This window comes from Dermacentor silvarum, chromosome 8, assembly GCF_013339745.2.
Source record: "Dermacentor silvarum isolate Dsil-2018 chromosome 8, BIME_Dsil_1.4, whole genome shotgun sequence".
NCBI lineage: Eukaryota > Metazoa > Arthropoda > Arachnida > Ixodida > Ixodidae > Dermacentor > Dermacentor silvarum.
This window is the reverse complement of record NC_051161.1, coordinates 65,152,836-65,175,959: the sequence shown is the minus strand read 5'-3', so window position 1 is coordinate 65,175,959 and position 23,124 is coordinate 65,152,836. Positions and strand designations below refer to the sequence as shown.

At 48.9% G+C, this 23,124-nt stretch overlaps 1 protein-coding gene across 1 annotated transcript in view; it reads right to left on the bottom strand.

The window, feature by feature from the left end:
* Nucleotides 1-8,497: 8,497 nt before the first annotated feature.
* Nucleotides 8,498-23,124, bottom strand: part of LOC119462175 (uncharacterized) — a 54,606-nt gene continuing 39,979 nt past the window's right edge. The window contains exon 22 of the mRNA XM_037723521.2: nt 8,498-8,827. Coding sequence (XP_037579449.1) covers nt 8,498-8,827 — 330 coding nt within the window. The remainder of the gene's footprint in view (nt 8,828-23,124) is intronic.

The window sequence follows — 23,124 nt, the reverse complement described above, 5'->3', positions numbered from 1 at the left end:
ATGAAAAATATAAGGTAAAAATGACAAAAAAATACCCAGACAATCATCAGTATACACAACGTGCCAAACGAGGAGTGCGTCTAGGCTAGGAACTTGGTCCGGAGTGGAGCCATACCTTTACGCCTACTCGAACGTTCCAAAAGGGGCCCGGAGGGCCTCTACACATGGGACAGTCGAGTGCAAAACGAAGAGAAGTGTAGCAAGCCAGCGGTCCCTTCTTGTGGTCTAATCTACTTTGACTTACAAAGAGGCAAACGGGGACGGTTGGTGGTGGCGCGCACTTTCAAGGCGAAAGTGACGACCGACACGCGACATTCGCGAAGCCGACTCCGAAAAGAAGAAATACGCAAAAAAAGCTTCGCCGCAACAATAAAATAAGAAACCATGGCTGAGTCTTCGCAATTCTAACTCCCTTCGCGCACGGGTCCGAGGGTCCTATACGACGTACGCCACGCGTGTAGACGCGAGAGGACCGCAATAGTGACTGCGGTGACCCGTCTCCCGAGAGAAAGAAAATAAAAGAAAAGAAACAATGGACATACTATAAGAAAGGGCGCAAAGTGGACTCGCACCCCGCTCAAGGGGCCAGCGACGGGGCTGCAGCGTGCATACACTATGCATGCGCGACATTTCCAATCCAAAGTGTTCGAGCGGTAAGGTGAACAAAAAAAAAAAAAAAAACGGAGCTTTCGCACGCGCGGCCCGTGTCCCTTCCCGTCGTCGTTAAGGGAGCAGATGGTAGGACAGAACTAAGGAAGGTAGGGTGCGCTGCAGGTGAAGTTACAGGAGGGGACGCTTTCGACTTTGCGGTTTCGAGCGCCCCTCCCACCGATACTTTCTTTTTTCTGTTTTGGTCATCGTTTCCTTGCCCCTGGACCCTGTGGCGCACGCGGCGAGGTACCGCCGAAAAACTGTATTCCTCGGAAGCGTGAATGATTGCATGTGTAAGTTAGTACCCAAGAGGTCGTCGCTGCATGCAGGCGTGCGGTGCGGTCCCACTCTTCGTCCCCGCGAACTAACTCACCGCGGGCATCTTCGTTCAAACGGCACACCGCTTTCTTGGCGACTGATCGACCCGGTGGGGACCGGACCAGCAGCGACACGCACGCCTACGTCGACAGAAGGGCGGGGGGACAGCAAAAAAAAGTCACATTCCCAACCCTCTAGCCGCGCCACCTACAGTCAAAAAGAGTCGAGCGAGGTCCTTAATGCAGTTTCAGAACTTGGGGAATACCTTCCCCGCCAATATGCAATGCAAGGCGGAGATGCTGGTGGTGAAGGAACGGGGCGCCAACGAGGGAAGCTCTTAAACTTTGCATGGAGCCGCCGTCCTGGTCAGGTGACCGGAGTAGCTGTTGCTCCAGGAGCATCAAGAGGAAGTGCTGCGACTGAAGGAGTCTGAGCACAGCTTAAGGTGTTCGGGCCTGCCTCGTGGAAGAGTGGTGCACCTGCGGTGGCCCCTGCCCCTCTGGGATTCGGATCATCGGTGAGTGCGTTGCCGTTGGAACGATGAGGTGGTTCGAAGCCATCGTGAGCTCCTCTATGCGGAGACGTACGCTCTGGCGGCGCTGCTAGTCGCTGCATATATATACGATTCGCAAGGAAAATCATGCGGTGCCTGTTTCGGCCATTCTATTTGTCTTTCTTTTCTTTCGAGGCGTTGTGAAAATGCTTCCCCGTAGAGTTAGAAAACTTGCGAACCGTTCTGCGTAAAGACAAGGCACGCATGCTTTAAGACCACCTACTTTTCATTTACTCGAAGCCTAGCTTCTACAGGCAGAATGAAAATACGGGACGAAGGAAAAGTTAGAAGAAGCTTGAAGTTCTGTGTCATTTGACTTGTAGAGAAATGCAACCTTGCGGATCGCAGGAGCCTCAAAGAATTCATTGACTCGTGAAGGCGATCGGTGGAAGGAAAATTCGCAGGCGAGGAAAGAGAAATATGGGAATGAACAAACGCAACAACTGATGCGGGGTACGAGGCATGCGGAACTCAAGTTTCAATGTTGTCAGCTTTGTTTCATCATATATAAAATAGGCAGAGACAGAACACGACAGAACTCAGACATACCACGTTACTTAAACTGGTGTATATGATAGAACCAGCGAGTTCGGAGTGTCAGATATTAGAGGCCGTGTCACAGACGGAATACTTGAGAGATACGCCTTGAGAGATACGACGGTTATGACTGCTAGGCCAACCACACGCCACACTGCTCGAAGGGCAACGTGATTACTATGGGGTGCATTCTGCACACCATCGCGTATCCACTTCATTTGTTTAATTAACTTTAACCTGTACAGTAACCTGTACCTGTAATGTAATCTGTACGCCACTGGTTAATTATTTGTCTTACTCCTCTTCCATTTTGGTGAGCCGTTACTGTCTTTCATTTGCATAAAGGGGGGAGGGGGGCTAGCTTGCTAAAACCGCATGTAACGTTACATGTATGTACCAGAATTTGGAAACACTAATATCGCTCATACGTTTTAGAACCGTATGACACACGCGCCTTAATTAGGCATTGTTGTGTAATGGGAGCCATTACTTGGGCATGCATGTATCGCATGCACAGAAGGCGCCGTTGTTGCACCACGCAAGACGCAATCGGTGCTAAATTTAGCCTCTCGCTCGGCGTTCAGAGAGGCATAGCTCGGTATTGCGTTTGTCGATATCCGAGCGGTAGTGGTCGTGTTTCAGAGAGCTAACTCTGCAACAACGGGTGCTTCTGTTGTCCGTGTGTTTCTAGTGCAGTAACCCCATTTTCACAAGATCAACATCCACCAGCTAGCCCAACTTGCCGCTCTACTGCAACGGGTATAATCCATCAAACTCAAACCTGCGATCATCAGAAGTCATAGTGTGCCATTCGTCGTAGAAATTTGACTGTTGCTGGGCTATGGCACCCCCGCGCGCGGCATGTATGGTCCAGAAATGAGCTGAACAGCTTCGGTCAGCCAAATAGAGAGAAGCCAGCCCGCGCCCACCGTCTTCGACAGTGTGTGTGTGTGTGTGTGTGTGTGTGTGTGGAAGGGGAGGGGGGGGGGGCGGCACTACGAATAGAGAGCGAGCACGGGTGCCAGATTAGACCGTATAGGACCCCCACTATCAGTATCATATAAGCATGTCAGCTTTTTATTATCATGCATATATGTCACCCGAGCATTTGCTAACTTAATTTCTCTGCCCTAGAGCTAGTGATGCAAAACTATCGGTAAATTGACTATCGATAACATTGATAGTTTTTTTAAACTATCGATAGTGCAATCTGTAGTATTGCTACCGTTAATACTGTCGATAGTGCAATGAATAATCATGCTGTTGTTGGCCGGCGATGTTGCCAAAACATTTGCGATAGCCTATTATCAGCAATACTCAGTTCGTTTAATTTACGAGCAGTTTTTTTTTTTTTTTTTTTGGGGGGGGGGGGGGGGGGCGAATGAAATAACTTATTTCCGCAGTGAAAATGCCGGAATATGTCCATCAGTAAATTAATACTCAAAGTAACCAGTTACACCTTACCAACATAGTTCTTGATATTTTTATTTTTAAATCATGGAATGCAATATGAATTTGAAGCCACACAGTTCCCCCACATGTAACGGCTTCCTTTCCGCTACAGCTGAACAGTTCAACTTAATTATCATGTGTCAGCCAATCATTCTGGTGAAGGAACTTATTGAACTTATTGCATGTCAACTTTCTTGCTCTTCAGCCTTTTCCTCCTATATATGAAATGAAAGCGCTGGAGTGGTGCGCTGCGGAACAAATCATAGTGCACAACTGCTGTGTCAGGGGCAACGTGCTCGTTCCTCGCTTTTATGTCTATGCGGCTTCGATTCAGTTCAAGCACTGACCTCGAAACCCAGCAAGCATACGTGCTGAAGTTATAATTCCACTCGAATCCAGCTCAGAAGCAGGCGCGCCAAGCGGTGCATCTCGGGTTGCTGTTGCCAGCACAACAAGAACTAACACGTCATCCAGCAACTGTACGTGAGGCACATCTGCAGATCGATAGTACTATGGAAAGTACAATCGATAGTACTATCAAAATTACTATCGATAGCGCTATCGATAGTTTTTTTACCAGCGATAGTTCGATAGTCACTCAACTATCGATAAAATCGATAGTACTATCGATAGTCCTGCATCACTACCTAGAGCACATACACCCTCAGCAGCACGCACAATGCATATCACGTATACGCAACTGCGGCCGCGTCTCCGATACAGCCTACGCAATGTTTGTTAACTTACGTTTAAGAGACGTGATTTCAGGTCGTCCCCTCTCTCAAAAACATTAGTATCTTGCGAAAGTCTCTATGAAATCATGTCCTTTCAACCTGTTGTTGTTGCTGTATTGGAGCGCTGCTTCAGTTTAGTTCTAGTGCCCCGTGCAACTCTGGAGCAACCATAGCCAAGTGTCGGCGCTCGCTTTGGTTAATCCGACCACATAGCCGGTTGGTTTCTGCGAAATATATTCATCCCTTTAAACCCCTTCCCCCGTGTAGGGTAGCAAACCGGACGTGCGTCTGGTTAACCTCCCTGCCTTTCCTTTCTTCTTTCTCCTCCTCCTCCTCCTCCTATTCGGCATTTTGATGATGTCGTTCGCCATGGCCACGCATCTCACTTTCGAAACATCCACCCCATATAACTCATTCATACAACTCCCGCGTACTTTCTCATCCCAGTTTGACCTGCTGCGCAGCCGCATTTCTTTTTAATTGCGATTATATGGACACTACAGGCGCATTTTTGCCGTCGGCTCGGCGTCGCCATGTTGTTCCGCGCAAAGCAGGACGATAATACCGTCACCACGCGTCGAATGCTGTAGGTGCGAGTCAAAGCGTGCGAGGAGAGCCGACGATCGCGGCTCAATCTCGCGCGCGCAAGGGAAGAAAGCGGAAAGGAAGCGCGCCGTCTTACGTTGTGCGCTAGGTCTGGAGGGAGGGAGGGAGGGAGAAGTGGCGGCGTTGTACTCTGGCAGAAACTGCGTATTCCGCGGCCGCGCGCCATATCTTGAAAGCGATCTGCGTTGAGGGCAGAGCCTAAGCGTTTCGACGGCTCATACGGTTAAGCGTGCTAAGTTTGCGTTGAAGCGACAGACAGCACGAAGGTCAGTTCGTTCGCTGCTGCGCGGCGGAGTCTAGGTGCGCCGACGACTCACAGCTTCCTGCGCGCTGCGTTCTCGCCGCTCAATTTGCGTTGAAGCGATAGACAGCACGAAGGTCACTTCGCTCGCTGCTACCGCGCTTCCTCACGCCAGCGTTTTGACAGTGAGTGTCCGCGCTCATTGTGTGTGATGTGTTCATGTTTGTCTGTGCGAGCTAACACTATGCTTGTTAATTTAGTCAGTAAGCGAATGTTTCCAAGCTTATACGGCCGATAAAACTACTATCCTTACTTTGTTTAGCTGCCTATTAATTTACTATCGCAATTAATGTTTCGCCTTTCGGGCGGAACTACGACTTTTCTTTTTTTTCTTTCATTTTGCTGCAAATACATGTATTTTTAGTGAATAACAGGTATTTCTGCATAAACGTTATCGCACAAAAGCTATGTTTCGTATTTGGCTCAGTGCCCCATGTTATACAGGCTGTCCCAGCTACCATATGCACCGAGCTTCGAAAAAAGATGGATCATCCTACGCGAATAAGACCAATTGCATGTTTCTCGGAGCCCAATTGAAAAACCACCAGTAATTTTTGATTCTATAACGTCAAATAAGTTAATTAAATATAATTACCTAACTTATGAATTGTTTTTCTAATCGCCAGGATGTCAATTAGAGTGTCGCAGACAACGGTATGAGACATCCAAACGATATGTTCCAAACAAGGTACACATCGCGTGTTTATTTTTTCCAGAGAAGAGAGAAAGCCCACGAAATATGAAAAACTTGGTCTAGCTGTTAAAACCTCGGTTGGTGTACATGCTCTCTTCGCCTCCTTCTATGTCTACATTCCTTTCAAAAGGGTGCGTTTCAGGTAACCACTAACTACGATAAAGCAGCTAGTTTCCCTTCACCTCAACAAACTCCCTGTACATCGAGCGGTACGAACGGTTCAGCAGTGTCTGGTGGCAACCTACGCTTAAATGCCACTCAACCTCTTGTGACAGTCGAACGCTTCGTACTCATTCGAACACTGAAACACGCGCTTCACGCGCGACGATAGAAAAGACAGCGAGCGCGCCACGAAGTCAGTGCCACAGACGTCTGTTCTTCCAACGCTGGGAGGCAAAGTGGGAGGCAAAACAAACTGGTCGAATGAAATCGTGATGGATTGCTTCGCCTACACGAAAGATCTGGGTTGGGCTTGGCTTGACATCGCGCGCCCTTTGCGCGCTGGTCAAATACCGACGGACGCCTTTCGGCGGAGCACGTCCTCTCTCGTCGCTGACGCAGCACACGTATCTTCGACTTTGTAATCTAGTGTTCATTTTTATCGTCGCGTGTACCTCTAAAGGGCCTGTGCCGGATCTCAAAGCTAATCATACGACAGAAATTGAAAGACCAGAAATACGATACAAGTAGAGAAGAAAACATGTTGTCCAAGAAGTATATATGTCTAAACAAAAACAGTGCGAAAAAAGAAGGTGCCCTACCATAGTGCTAATTCACAAGGCTTTGCAAGTTCAGGCTCGTTACTCAGAACTGCCGGTTTGCACAGTCATTGAATGAGTCCACGCTGGTGCAGATTTTAGGCTTTTGATGCTTTTCATGCACGTCCATTCCTTTTGTTTTAACCAGTGGGTCAAAAGGGCACTAGGTTTGCACGTATGCGCCAAAGAGAAAGTCTTTCTATTTCACAAGCACGTTGTAATCGACGAGTTCGTTGCTGTAGCGACTAGCACAGCAGTGTATCAGAATGATGCCCTCCAATAGAGTACGCCAAACATGCTTAACCAACACGCGCAGTTGCAGTTTCACAACCGATGCATGTTAAGCCAGCAGAACGAGGCAGAGCCGCCGGAACGATCATAAGCTCACGTGTACCCCGTCAATTACTCATCGTGTAAGCTCTCCGTTTGATGTCCATCGTAATCATATAGTGTTTTGTTTTTAAACACCAGGACACAGTGTTTTCACGGCTGATTGCTTACACTGGTTGCGAGCGCTCAATGCGAGCTGTGCCCGTACACACTAGCTCTTTGTAACGCGCGCAGGCTTCCACTGTCCTGATGACAAACTCGAACGAATGCCATTCTCAAGAATCAGGACTGAGGTTTGAGCCAGGCTCAATGGATCTTGTCCTAGTTTTACTCAGGCACAATGGTCCTAGTTTTCTGCTAAACCGAATTTACCGCACCTGGCCCGTAAACGTCCGTGAACCATCCTTTCGTATTGCAGCCGAACGTAATACCAGGCTGTTTCGCTGCCACTTCTGCTGCCACTTCTGCTGCCACTTCTGTTTCGCTGCCACTTCTGTTTCGCTGCCACTTCTGCTAAGTTTGGGAATGCTCCCAAATTTAGTGAGCACCTGCCATGGGGGCGTAGTGGCTTTGGTGTTGCGCTGCTAAGCCCAAGAACGCGGGATCAAATCCCGGCCGTGGCGGCCGCATTTCGAAGGGAGCGAAATGCAAAAACGTCCGTGTACCGTGCATTGGGTGCACTTTAAAGAATCGCAGGTGGTAAAAGTTAATCCGGAGTCCCCCACTACGGTGTGCCTCAGAATCATATTGTGCTTTTGGCACGTAAAACCACAAAATGTAATTTAATTTAAGTTTAGTGAGCTGTTGCAGCGCTCGCATACAACAATCTCGTGTAGATCTATATAGAACGCAGCACAAGACGCTACCAGACGGCGTTCAAGCACCTAAACTTTAGCTGATTATGCAGACTCACGATATATAGCAGGAAAGCCTGCTTTTTGCAGGGAGTAATCATGGACAGCAACAACGACGCACTGAGCCCTAAAGAAACGATAAGGCGATAATAAGGTAATCAGAGATATACAGGCTATCCAGCTTCACGAAAGCGACGATAAAAGCGCCCTCAACTCCAAACTCGAAACACGGTTTGTAGACGGAATATCAGGAACAAGGCTAACCAGGCTGCCCACATAAAACCTGTTGTTACTCGTAGCTCTCGTACGCGCGTTGTCCGCGTATACCAATAACGGCGATATCTTTCCCAGACTAACACAGTGAGATTGCAAGGCACGTCGTCGATCGAACCAAGTGCAACACCTCGGGAATGCGCGCTTCGTCGATGCCTCCTCCTCTCCCGAGACAGCGCATGCAGCGAGCATTCAGTTTCTTGGGGGGCAAGGCGCGAGTCGTGCTCTTTCCCACGGGTATTGCGCAGTTGCGCCCCTGTACCCGCCTTCGGACCGGAGCAAAAGAAAAGACAGTGGAGACTGCGGAGAAACTGGGACTGCCGGCCCGATCGGCGAAAATCCGTCTCGAGAGAGAGCGCCGCAAGCGCGAAGACTGCGCTCGCTCGCAGCGAACGGGTCCTCCTTCTATGTCGCGGCGAGCACCGCTGGCTATCTGTCATGACAGCGAGAGCTCGAGCAGAGAGGCGATCGAGTCCGGGGCCAAGGAGGCAGCCAGGAAGGCAGGCAGGTTGCACACACCGCGCAGCGACAAAGCGTCAGCGATCTGCTGCTTCTGCTGCTGTTGGGGTCGAAAGAAAGCGGTCGCTTCCTTCGGAAGAGAGAGACAACACGGCTTGTTCTTGTCGGTGGCGACGTTCGGGCCGTGCTGCTGCCGAACAACCGAACTCGAACGTCCGGCGCCTTGAGAAGCATTCGACGTCCGTGTCGTCTCTCCTGCTGCCGATGTTGCTGCATGCAACGTTGGCTGTATGTACGCCGACGCGGCCTGGCCGGCAGGACGCGAGGCAAGAGGGTGAACCGCTGAAGACCAGCTCTCTCTATCTCTTACGTGCGCTGGGTTGAGCGCGCAATTGAGAGAGTTTGAAAGCGCACGTAAGAAGACAGAGAGAAAGCAAGAAGAGACAGGCGGACTTCGACGATCTAACTGTCACGTTCCTGACAGTCGGACACGGCCGGAATGGATGGCCCTATCACGTCGGAATGTTCGTTTGCTCCGCGGACCACGAAGGGGGCGCTTCTTAACAGTTCCCTCCCCATCCACTTCTCCCCTTGAGTCTTTCTGTCTCACTCGCGGTCTCGATTTCGCGAAGACTTTTCTTTTGTGCGAGGCTCCCCCTCTCCCTCTCTCGTACCGCTGCGTTGTGTCCCCCATTCTACGCGATCGCCTTGTTAGGGCCACTCACGAGCTTTTTCATCATCCACCAGGGGACGCGCGCGCGCGCGCGCGCGCGAGCGAGCGAGCGAGCGCTTCAGCCATCGGCGAAGCTTCGGCGAAGACGATCACTTTGAACTGTCGATTATACACTTTTTTTTTATTGTCTCTATATCCGAACATCGACAGAACGCCTTCCGTCGCTCCGGTGCTACAGATCGTACATGTCTCGTCGGATGGTTGAGTCGCGGCAGGTGGAGCGACGAGAGGAGGAGGAGGGGGGGGGGGGGGGGGGGGGGCGACCCGGGCTACTACAGTATGAGCGCACTGGACCTTACGTCTGGAACGCGGAGGGGATCTGTAGACGTCATGTCCTCATCCGCCACATCCCTGCCCACTCCTTCTTAACCACGGCCTTTCCAACTTTTCAGCCCCTCGCCGTTCCGCCTTTGTTCGCGTTCCGCAGGTGGGCCGTTGGGATTAAGACGTATCGGTGGCAGGCAGCGGAATCGGCTCGCCTTGGCTCGGCTCACGCGATGCGGAGCCACCGCCGCGTAAGCGTGTTCGTAGTATAATTGAAAATGAGAAATGGTTCTGCTTTGGCTCCCCCCCCCCCCCCCCCCTAACTACATTTCCTGGGATGCCTCTGCCATTTAAAATGTCCTGACTTGCGCTGCGCGCGCGCGTTCGAGCGTGCGTGCGTGCGTGCGTGCGCTCGCGATTGCTCGCGTGCCCCTCGTCATCGGGCTCGCCTCTGCGTCAGCCAGACACTGATTACGTGTCGATGTCGGGGCGTTCCCGTTCTACGAGCCAGCAAAGTGCTCACCTCCGGATGCTGTCTTCCTTCGAGCGATGCTTCGCAGGCGCTTTGCATCTGGATGTCTTCGCAGGATTGTTTGGATCGTAAACGCCTTCCGATGACGTGCTCTCGATTGAACTTTTTCCCGCGCACTTTAACCACCATGTTTTTACATTTTGACGTCGCTTCAGTTTTTACCTCGTACAACGAATTACAGACATGTATCTAGGCAAGTGAACTCTACAAATTCATTTACGCGTATGTGCACCCCATAAGATTACCCGCCGTGGCAGTCCAGTGGGTATGGCGCTGTGCTGATGAGCTGGAGGTTGCGCGTTCGATACCGGCAGCGGTGGCCGCATTTCGTTGAGGACGAAATGAAAAAAAAAACAATTGTCGGCCTTCCCACTCCGCGAAGATGGTTAACCAGCGAAGCTGAAACGTGCGGCCCTGGGGTTTATCACTGGGTTAGTCTCGAGGGTTCATTAAAGTATTTCTCAATTATGAGGTTAAACACACGTTCGGCTGCGACGGAGCGAACGAATTCACTGACGGTATGCCGCAGTCCGCCGTTGTCGCTTGCGCTCGATGTCTCGAGTTTGCTCAGCCGGCGTGGTTAGCAGCATTCGCCCGCCATTGCCGCTTGCGATTCTTCGAAATTAAATAGCTTCAAAATTAAATCTGTCCCTCACGGTAAGACAACGAATGGCTCATACTCCCTTAAGCAATGGCTCAAACCCCCGTAAACGCGGCCTCCCCCTTACGACGACAGAAGAGAAGTGCAATTATACGCTGGAATTATGAGCGGCAACGCAGCCAGCTGTGGAAGAAGACGATGACCACGAACGCGGGAGCAGTGGCACGAGCGCGTGCCGAGCACGAGCGCAACCCGAGGGGCGCCAACGAGCCAGCTGCGGAAGACGACGACACTCGAGTCAATGCTGATGATGATAGTTTTATGTTCACAGGCGATTTCAAAGCTTCGATTTATCTGTATATACTTACCATGTATTAACCCCGTTTTTGTATTGAATAAACTGATTATGATTCAAAAAAGTACGCTAGTGTACTTGGAATTAGGTGCACTTTAAAATATCCCACGTGTTCGAAATTAATCCGGAGTCCCTCAACCCGGTGCGCCTCATAATCAGACCGTGATTTCGACACTTAAAGCCTCGGAAAATTGACGTGAAGTGTCATTTCGCTACTACGCGTATTTGGTGCTTAGAAACAAATGAAACCAGCACGCTTTAACAGCCCGCAACTCTGGTTGTTGTTGTTGTCGTCGTCGTTGTCGTCGTCGTTGTCGTCGTTGTTGTCGTCGTTGTTGTTGTGAGCCGCGCACGAAGGGCTGTCACAGACTGTACAGAACCCTTGAAGTGAGAGAGAAGAATTATGTACTAAAGCCCTGGCAAGACAGAATGGACTCTGATGTAGCAAGGAAGAGAACTTAAGTGGCAGGCGTTTTGTCCGTCTTCACCTATTATCCGCCTATACTTGTTCTCAGCTAGGTAGTATTAGTGCTGGCTTCGGCGCGTCCAGTCTACTCACACACAGCACATGAATTGAATGTAGGTTTACAAACACACAAGACATCGCAGAACCCATCTTGACTTGCAACACATTCACACTGCAACTTCATATGCAACTGTATCGCATATACCCTACAATGTACGCCGTTCGAAAGTCTGGAGCCCAGCAGGCGGGTGATTTAAGCTGACTTCTAGTCGTTTACCATGCATTCATCTGTGTGCTCAGTGCTTTAAAGTCCATGAGGACGGCGGCAATATGTTTACTCCCCTTCCAAATCTTTCATACCTTTCGGACGCTGCACGCTACACATTTTAAACGCTTCACATTGCACTTCGACAGCATGCTTGTTTGGCTCTGAACTCGTGACGAAACATGTGCGTTACATAATAAGTATCTGCGCTGCACGTGCTCTCTCGAAGTCGCTAGTACAGACTAAGAGCAGAATGTCACTATAGTATACGAATTACATTGTGCTTTTGATGTACATTGCCATTGACAATCAATGTTTGGCGTATACTCGCAATCATAGATAAATAAAGAACATAGTCAGAAAATGCGTCAACCATGTAACGGTGTCCCCTTATTACAAGCAACATTGGGTTGCTCTTGGCTAGCAGGCTGGAAAAAGACTTGCACCAAAGGCAGCCGCTTTAATGACGCCCGAGCGAAGTTCATCGTGCCGGCTCACAAGGCAAGCTAACTTTTGTCTACTTGCTAAAAAAATAAACAATCGAAAGTTGTTCTTTTTATTCCTTCATTTACAGGCTCTATGTAGCCGAACTGGAAGCGTTACTGTAATCAGTGTTCGCAAAGGTGGCGCAGCTTCCAGGGCGGCTTTGGAAACGCCTTCTCCCCCTCCAACCATTCATAACATCATCGATCTTCATCATCATTATTTTTCAGAGTTTGTGTATTAGCCCGCATCAAGTCATGACCTACAGTCTCACACTGGCAAGTCTTGTTCGGAAGCTGCACCGGCCCCGCGTTTCACTTACACTTTCCACGGGGCTAGCAGTAATGAAGAGGGCCCGGAACGATATGTTTTAATCAATAGAGCGCTAGACAATCAAAAGACTGAAAAAAAGAAAGAAAGACAAGCCAACAAGGACTCCTCGTGAGAACACAAAAAGTCGGAACATCATACTGTCTTTCGGTCGTATTTCGTGTGAACAACAATAGGTGTCCAGTTCCACGCGCAAGTTTTCAAACCAGAGAGGCCTGTGAGCACTGTAACAATAAAACCGATTCAAGCGAGAGGAACTATCCAAAATATAATGTGGGCTTATAGAATCTTACTGTACTGCTGCTACTAGCAGATAAGACTGTATAGAACCCGATCGTGCCGACGACAGGAAATGCTAAAACGCCGACCATTAGCGAATTGCGCCTCCTTTGTGCGCACCGCCATCCATTCCGCCGTGTGTCACGACAGACACCGCTTCACGGCCCCACCATCCCGTTCAGGGACAGATGGCTGACCACCGCAAGAGGGCTCGGGGTTGTAACCCCCGGGAAACCAAAATAAACCGGGACCTCACCGGAAAGGCAGCCCCTCGCTTCGGGGTCTCAAACAAGGCGTGAAATCGTAGTCCCGGCCGGGGGACCGACGCCCGACCTGTACTCGTCCGCCGCCTCTTGCCACAAGGACGCACGCGTGGTCAAGCCGCAGGCAGAAGGGAGCGACAACCAGACAGCGTAGTACGCGGTGTGGTTGTACGTGGCTTGGAATAACACGAACACAGAAGTTGCGCCGACGGGGAGGGTGCCTTTTAGCACTGGTGTGTTCCGCGCTCTTGGTGAACACTTTGAGGTCGCGGTATAGTACACGGTGACTCAGGCGCGGCGCGAAGCTGTCGCTTTCCGGGAGATGTTTATGAAAGACTACTCGACAGCGATTGACCTAAACAGTATACGAATCGTGCGAAAGTGGTGGTGAGGAAATTTTGCGCAGTTGCACAATGGCGGAAAGGACGGGGAAGGTCGCGAAGGCTTAAGAGAGGCAGTATTTGATTAGCGTTAGCTCCGCCCTTGCGAGACGCATTCGAGAACCGTTTGTTGGAAAAAGTTTGCGATGCAATGAGATTTAATACCAAATGCATTCCACGCCCTCTTTTTAATGTGTTACAGGGCCCCTATGTTACAAGAAACAATAAGGCATGTTTTAAGCAAGAAGGAAGAAGCTTGAACATTTTTATGTAGTGCCGATCACTTTCTGATTTCTGACTGATTTATCTCTGCTTAAGTGGAAGTATTTTCAGTGCAAATGTGAACGCTCACCTAGCTGTTTCGTACATAGTGCCTGTTTTCTAGTTTAACGCTGGCTTTTAAACTGGTGCGTGATAAGAATCACTGCACAGACATACACAATGATGTGACTTATTCGATTCCTTGCGATAATTATGGCTGTTTGGCGTTATAGCTATTGTAAATAATGTTTTCGTTCAAGCGACAAGACCTGTGGCATTTCAAGGAGCCAACTACGTAAACCTCGCATTCGTATCGGTACAAAAAATACCCTGCAGGTTAAACGGACGCCAAAGAGGAAAGTTAGGTTAAGCTGTATATAAGTACGTAATGCTTCTGCAATAGCAAAATGGTCACTCTTCGGGGCACTTACATGACAGGCCTTTTACGGAGAAGATCTTGAGCCCGTGGCCTTGTACGTCTGCTATGTGCAGGGCTACAAAGGCGCTGCTTCGTTTTTTGAGGTGCACTGGCCTGTATGACCACCTGTGACGAAACTCGGCGATGAACGCTCGACTGTAACTGTGCAGGGTGTGAACTTCTGTCTTCCTTCTCCTCTTTCAATCCCTTTTCCCCCTTCCCCAGTGCAGGGTAGCCTACAGCGCTCAGCCTGGTTAACCTCCCTGCTTCACACTTATGACTTATATCTCCTTACACCGCCACAGGAGGCTTGGTAGGTAAGAAGAAACACAAGAGCAATTAAGGTGGCTACGCCGCTCTGGCGTATTCGCATCAGCTGCCATGACGTCATAAACTTGAACAGCATCTATGGTCTAGATAATTACTTGATGGTAAAAAAAAGTGCCTTGCATTCTAAAGGAACCTAAGACTAAGCCTTCAATTTTCGCGAACTTTCGCTGTTTAAAAGAACGGCTTAAATAAGAGGTAACTGACGTCACGCTGAGGTCTGACGCTAAAGTTCTGGAGCGAAATAAATACTTTCTCCATTAGTAATCAGTCAATTTTCGTCAAAGGATAGGAAATTGAATTTCGATAAAAACGCTTTTAGTCTAAGCGTAATCGATCATGATCAGTTTTAGGATACCTATCAGTTTAAACTTATGTAGTGTTGCCCCCCTTTGCTGTCCCTTCAAACCGTTATATTTCAGCCTTGCATGGCCGCTGTCCGCAGCACACTTCCTTCTAGCTATCTTTGTACGAAGCTCCACGACAGCAGGTGTACGTGAATCCCATGGGTATACAAGCGACCGGGCCCAGCAAGGAAGGCGTCGCCCCATAACGGGCGACACCTTCGGTATACGCGTCCGAGCAAATCCTCACGATCCGCGAAGTCGAGTCCGCTCGCTCTACATTTCCTGGTGACACGCTCTCGTTGTCCACGCTGACAGAGCGCTGCGTCGCGCGGCTCGCGACATGTCGCGATCGGTCGCAATCTGTCGCCGACCGTCTTCCGGCTTGTTACACCGCTGCGCATCGGCGACACGTGCAGCAAGGGCTGCCGGCTGCGAGACTGCTTGCAGTGACCAGTACGGATTGGCGTTCGGCCACTTCAAAGCTCGCTTTCATCATCAAAGGCACATGTAAAAAAAAAAATTTGGCCCGTATTCGCGAAACTCCTCTTACGGAAGAGCGTTTCACCCATGGCCGGCATTCGAGCGCTCGGCCTAACCGGGCGATCGCCGTGGGGATGGACAATGGCGCGATACACTTATATAAGAGAAGAGGCACTTACGTAATGGAAATTTTGGGAATACTAGCTGTGCTCTGGCGTACAACTACATAAGACCCAGGAAATCTGGTCCTACTTGGCAAGCCCGCTCTTGGATGGCCGGTGGCGGTCGCTGAAAAAGTATCTGCTCATGTTTCTTCCAGACACGCCATTTCAAGAATTTCCCAGCAGTCACGTTGACCATCGTACTGTTTTTTTTTTCTTTCTTGTAGTAAACTCTGTGCAGTTGCAAGTACGGAATGGCGTCAAACATGAAATACGGTTTGAAGCACAGCAAGAAAGATAGAGCACTGTCAGTAAAACATGCCAGCGCTTTAGTTTCGAAAACATGTATACACTTCTACGGCACTAAGTGTCGTGCTACGTATACGTTGTGGCACCTGGCGCACCAGTTACCTTAGAGTTTCTCATAAGTCCGCTCTGATCCATGTTCCCTTCTAACCGGGCAGAAATATCCTGTAGGGACGCGGGTTTCAACTACGGCGTCAGTGTGAACCTTGCAGGGAAGTCTGTACAGTAGGATGACAACATTTATTTTCAACGGCTGCAATTGGGAGTTGACTAAAAAGCTATGATGCCAAATGCCAATAAAGTTATTAGAATTATCTTTCTCAAGAAGCACACTACAATTCTCAACAGAACTCCTGGAACACGCATCGCCGTTTGGCTCGCGCAAAATGCAAATGTAAATCTGCAAGAGCGGGCACATAAGTACAATAATTTTATTGCTCAGTACCGAGAATATTGAAAGCCTGACTGCGAAAGACAAAAACTGCAAATCGTATTATCATCTAGCCGGTACTTCTGATTTCTTTATCCTGCGTACTTGCGGAACCCCTGCATTCGAAATAATGCGCTTACACTGAAGCTTTTACCCTTTGCTTGAGTATCACTATTACGCAAAAATATCGCAGTTGCTGCAGGTTATGCCGTTATATTTAGTTACAAATTTTCGCGCAGAAAGCCCCTAGAACTCTGCTGCCCTCTCTGCGACTGTCCTTGAACGCACAGTGAACGTTGCCGTTATCGCGCCCGCATCGTTTCTTATTTCTTTACCTATTCTTTTTGGTTCTCCTTTTTCGTAGGGATTCCCTCTCCTCCACTCTAGGATAGCAAACCAGGCGAAACATGTATATAACTTTGCCTTTCCTTACTGAAACCATTCACAGCGCGAAACGGCAAGAAACACGGACTAGCGCTGACTATATCAACAGACAACTTTATTGAAAGCACACATATAAATGGGCGATGATGCATATGACAAGAACAGAAAAAAATGACAATGTGAAGGCACAATTGGCACCAAATGACCATAACAATCCATCGTATCATATCAACCCCCAAAGGAACTTGGCCAGGTAATCTATCCCCAACTTATAGAGCAAAAACATACGGACACACACACACACACACACACACGAGCTCCCCGCCTTATCAATGAAGTAGGCTTCCACTATATCTCCCGGACATATTTCTCCACGCGTGCCTCGATAGTATTTTGGTTTTTGAAACCACTGGAGCGCAGTCGCTATTCTTGAAGTGCAATGCAAGATTTGAAGACGGCTGTCTCCTCAAGGAAGCCTCGTGCTCCCTAAGGCGCACATTGACGCATCTTTCCGTCTGGCCAATGTACCGCGCTCCGCACGAGATAGGAATCTCGTACACTACTCCTTCTTTGCATTGAACAGGCTTTTCACGATGCATAATGTCGCACACGCGCTGTCCCTGATCCGCCTTCTCTGCCCTATTGTGCACGTTAGCACAAATCCTGCCCAACTTCGCTGAAAAAAAAAACGACATTAACACCGTACCGTGCTCCAATCTTCTTCAAACGGTGCGAAATGCCATGCAAATAAGAAGCGATTACCACATGACCGTTACCACATGACCCACTACTTTCCCGCGTCAACTTCTCCCGAATCCTTTCACTCACGAAGGTCAAATAGCGTACGGGGTATCCCGCTTCACTTATCCTTCCCAGCTGTCTAGTAAAGCTGTCCTTGTCTATGTCTTCAAAATTCAGAGAATTGTTCATTAACACAATTCGACCCAGTGCGCGCTTGACACGCACTGTCAACGAATTAACGTATAATGCTTGAATGGCATTGTCGATGCATTGCAGAGCTACATTCGTAATATTTGCATCCTCCCACTCTGTAGTGGACTCAAGAGAAATTAATAAATATCAATTAATAAGAAAAGCGTTTCCTTCCACCCACTGTATACGGGACGCACGGTTGTTCAGCCGCAATATTGCTACGGAACCTGCACATCGGTGAGCGAGTCGCGCTTACGAAACACCTCGTCTCGACTGACACATACACAAACAGGCAGGCAATCTTCGAGACGAAACGTGCTCACATAGGGGAGGGGGAGGCTTGAAAAACGAAAAGCGAAAGTCGCGACCAGCCCTGAGCAGCTTTGAAATAAAGACACAGAAATAAATAGATATACATCAAGAACGACCACGCGGGATGGCCGCGCGGCCAGCACAATGCGGTATTAGACAAAACAGCGAGCAAAAAAAAAAAAAAAAAGGCAGCCACCAACGGAGGAAGAAGACACGAGCGGCTCCGCGACGCGCGGTGTCGCGCCGGTGTCACCGCGAAGCGCTCTTGTCGTCTTTGTCGCGTTCGTCCCTTCTCCTCCTCGTGCCTCCCCTGTCGATGGCGTCTCGTCCCAAATTCGAATCACGCAGCGCTCACGCGCGACGCACCGACAAACTGTGGCGGCGTGTGTGTGCGTACAGTACACAATGCGGCTGCGCGCCGCGACACGCCGCCTCGCTGACCGCGCTTGCCAGCGGGCGCGCATCATCGGCGCGCCGTCCAAGCCGATCCGGTGCTGCGGGGACGTGGGAAGATGCGACACGGAACAACGACAAGCCGCTGCGCGGCCGAAAGCGAGGAGAACGTTTGAGCCGTGTTGAGCGGCACGGCCGTCGAAAGTGAAGGAGCTCCGCAGAAACGGGGGAAAAGCAAAAAGAAAAGCCAGACATAATGGTTCGAACCGAGGTTGCCAACAAACGAAGTCGGTCAAGAGAACCATGCGTGGAAAGAAAGTGGGTTGAAAGCTCAGAAAGGAGGAGAGATGATAACAGGCGAGGACAAGAAGCCACGTAAAAATTATTTTCCACCTTTTTTTTTCTGCACTGCGACAGCAGTTAACAGTGCGAAACTGGGTTCGCTGTGTCCGTTCGTCCTTTTCGTTACGCCGTCGAAGACACCGTTATCGCATTGTCGTCAAGTCATCTATCGCTTTAACCTCAGCATCACCCTCATCATAGGTATATATGGCGAAGAGAGAACTTCGCTCGCCACTGCGCATCCAATTCATGCCCATCCTGCAGTGTGCGGTTGGAAGCCGGATGCACAAACCACGGCGCTAAAGCACCGCTTTTCTTTAATGCGATTATAGCATCCTTTGCCTAATTTGGCGATTTTGAGCCTATCTATCTATCTATCTATCTATCTATCTATCTATCTATCTATCTATCTATCTATCTATCTATCTATCTATCTATCTATCTATCTATCTATCTATCTATCTAGCCACTTACGCCTACCCTGTAGCCCAAGTTGTGTAATAGCTTGCGCCACTGGCCAGATTTTCATCATGCCGTCGTCATACAGTCATTGTTATACCATTGTTATGCCATCATCGTCACGCTCACGTGATTTACTATCGCCATCCCTTCAGAAACGTCATCCCACTGTGGTCGTGCTGTCGTCGTCATGCTGCCTTCGTCGTTCAATCGACGTCATTTATTCTTCGCCATTATGTCGTAATCAAGCTGTCGTCCAATCGGTATTATGGCTCCGTTGTTAGGTGATCGTCATCAATGTGTCGTGGTCAGGCAGGTGTGATCCAGCTTTTGTTTTGCATGTACTGTCATCATCATGGCATCGTGGTCATTCCATCGCCGTTATGCCAGCTTCTTCATCCAGTTGTCAGCCGTCGTCGTCACGTCATCACCGTCATACAATCGTCGTTGGCCCACTGTCATCAACCCATCGTCATCAAGCTGTCGTTGTTATACCATAGGCATCACTTCAGAATCGTCATCTGGTTGTCACGCTGTCGCAGTCAGACTGTCTTCGCCGTTCCATCGACGTTATTGAATGCGTACGCAGTTCTATGGTTACCCAACGAGAAAACTGTCCCTGCGTCCGTCCTTCGCATAACACGATCGCTTTCAAGATAGAGCCAGCGACGATGTTTTCGCCAGCTGTGAAAGAAGACGACTGACGAACGCGCGAGCAGTGGAACGAGCGCGAGGGGCAGTATGGGAACGCTGGCATGATCAGTGGCATTGGAGCCAGGTGTGGAAGACGACGATGACGAACGCGCGAGCAGTGGCACGAGCGCGTCTCTATGACCACGTGACGTGTGCAATCAGGCACACACTAGGCACACCTTTAGTAAGCCAGCTGAACTGTGAAGCAGCCCGATAGTTTCGGATCGGAACGCCATCAGCGTCGCCAGCTGCAGTGTAGTTTGCTTGCCTCATCAGTTCACGTTACACCGCCTTCCGCAGCAGTTCGTGTCGCCGCAGCGCTGTCGCATTTGCCGTAATGGCGCCGAGACGACCGCAGCCGCCGAGCAGCGCTAGGATTACCAGCAGTGTAGAGTGTGTGCACTCAACACCACGTCCTTACTGCGAAACGCGTACGCATCATTCAGATAACTCCGTGAGGAGATTCTACGTAATTTTTTTTCTTTATTCCATCGTCGTCACTGGGTCATCGTCAAACAATCGTCGCCATGCCGTCTTGCTCATGACGGACCTTGGCATGCGAGTGTCATGGCAAAATGGACTGATACAGGAACGAATGTATGTCGCATATAGCCGATAAGCAACGAAAGTTTCAGAATGACCACTACAAATTCTAAATAAGCGTGTCTTATCAATATGGCACGTCGCTACATTGCTTGAATGCTAATCGTTTTACCCTCGGCAGTAATCGTGAAATGGGTTTCTCTCAGAATTGTTTTTTAATGCGATTCACATTGCTAGCTTACATATTTCCCATTTTTGGCGTGCGGCTGTTGTCTGCTCACTCGCCCCTGAAACGTCGCTATCACACGCGATAGCAAACAAAGAAAAATAGATGAGAAACCAACCCCGGTTGCTATCTAAGCATGTATTTAGCACGTTTTGGGAAGTGGTTATTTGTAGCACTATGTTGCACTATGTGTTATGGATGGTGCTCGCCTGACCACCGCCCCGATGGTACCGGACGACCATGCAGTTTTAATGTAATCAGCATTATTAGGGCAGTTCACGCACTTTCCGGAGACTAACTGTGTATATCTGCGTATCTATGTGTGCCGCGCGACTGGCCGCTCGAGACACTTTGCATATATTCGCGGGCTTCTTTCACGCTCGGAAAAACACTTTTATGTAGCACGTATTGAGCAAAAGAAAGATGTATCGGGTGTTTTACGGCTCACTTGTGTCGGCGTCGGTGTATGCGTACGCGGTATCATCATCAGCATTCACTCTAGCGTCGTCGTCGTCTTCGGCAGCTGGCTCGTTGACGCCCCTCGGGTCGCGCTCGTGCTCGCGCTCGGCACGCGCTCGTGCCACTGCTCCCGCGTTCGTCGTCGTCGTCGTCTTCTTCCACAGCTGGCTCCGTTGCCACTCGTCATTCCAGCCTAGAATTTCACTTCTCTTCTGTCGTCGTAATGGGGAGGCCGCGTTTACGGGGGCATGAGCCATTGCTGAAGGCGGTATGAGCCATTCGTTGTCTTACGTGACGGACAGGTTTAATTTTGAAGCAATTTAATTTCTAAGAATCGCAAGCGGCAATGGCGGGCAAATGCTGCTAACCACGTCGCCGAGCAAACTCGAGACATCGAACGCAAGCCACAACAGCGACGAGCAGAGAATCGTACAACGCAACGGAAGGAAAAGTTGCACGAAAGGGAATGAAAAGTAGTAGGTCAGGTACACACACGACAAGCTTCGCTGACCCCCCTTTTCTCGACACGGGAAGGGCTGGTGATTTTTTTCATGTTGCTCTACAATTTTCTCATTAACACTGTTCATCTAACTGTAATATTGGAGAAGTTGGCAAATAATTAAGACTAATTGTGTAATTAGGTGGAATGCAAAAAATAATCTGAATATTGCAAAGCGACGGCAAACAACATTATCTTGGTGCATGATAGTAGGGACACCCTATATATGTTTTCAGATCAAATAATAATAATAATAATAATAATAATAATAATAATAATAATAATAATAATAATAATAATAATAATAATAATAATAATAATAATAATAATTTCTAATGCTAACGCATTAAAAGACATACCGATACGGAAATGTGGTTGTAACTCGCCGATGAAGACATCAAAAAGGAGTACATTTTCAGCCACTGAGGCTTCAACAAGCCTATCCTAAAAGGGCCACTACTTCAGTAACCAAATTATTGTTTCGGAACTCATCGTCTAACAGTTCTTTGTACGGCGACCCTGTCCGTCTTTCCTATTGTTCTGAACTGTACATTTCCTCTGTTACCATAGACTGAACATCGGAAAGATGCTTTTATTCTCAATCGTCTCTGCTCTCAAAATCAAAACAGCACAAATGACTAACTTAGTAGAAATAGAGAAAGGAAGAAGGGGGATTGAGGAAGCTGTGTTTAAAGCATCGTGAAGTTCCGTGTTTAAGTTTGGGACAGAAACGTCGGAACAAAAAGGAAGCGTCCTATTATCCTAATTCACTTAAAACTAAGCGTTATAAGTTTAAAAAAGAAAGGCCGTAGTACGGTTGATCATAAAACGAACTCAAGTAATCTATGGACAGGTCCAAAAAGTCCAAGTCCAGTTAGAATTGCGTGCCCGCCAAAAATAAAGCGCTTAGGTGGGGAAAAAAAAGAAGACAAGGACAAAACTTTGGCAAAGGAGCGGGCGTGTTGAAGTGGTGGTGGGGCTAATACAAGAGCTTACCTCGTTGAAGGAACCGTCTGAGAGAAATAAAGAAGTAAAAAAGAACAAAAAAAGAAGAGAAGAGAAAGGTATTCGCCTGCGAATAACTGCGTGGTCCCGCAATTCCCAGCCGTGAGCCGACTACATGAACCATTGCGGAGAAGTAGGCAATACGGCGCAGGTACTGCCCGAGCCACGATAGTCGTTGAGGCCCCAAACTCAATTTAAAGCAATCACGGCTGCTCACCGGCCTGCTGGCCGGCACACACAAACTCAGCGCTCCGACGTGCCAAGCCCTCAATTGTTCCTGGACTCCTGTCTTCCAGATTCAGTTTTTCAAAATTACCGCTTTCTACGTTTTCAACTCCCCTAACATTTTCTTTCTTTTCTTTTTTGTGCAATCAAGACCTAGGTGAAGCTTCTGTAAGCGTCAATGCGTCGAAATAAAAATAAGAACAGCACTTCGCTGAGATGTACGAAAGAAAAAAGTTGATGTGATCTTGTACACATACCTCGGCCAAGCTTGGCGTTGAGCACACGTCACTGAAGCCTCAGAACAACGTTACAACGATCACCGTTGACACCGCCTATTCATTTAGACAAATCTTTCTTTTACTTGACCTTTCATGCGTGCGTTTCATGTTGTGCCACCTTATTTCTCTACAATGCAGAAGCGAATAGTCGTACAATGGAATGGTATTTTAA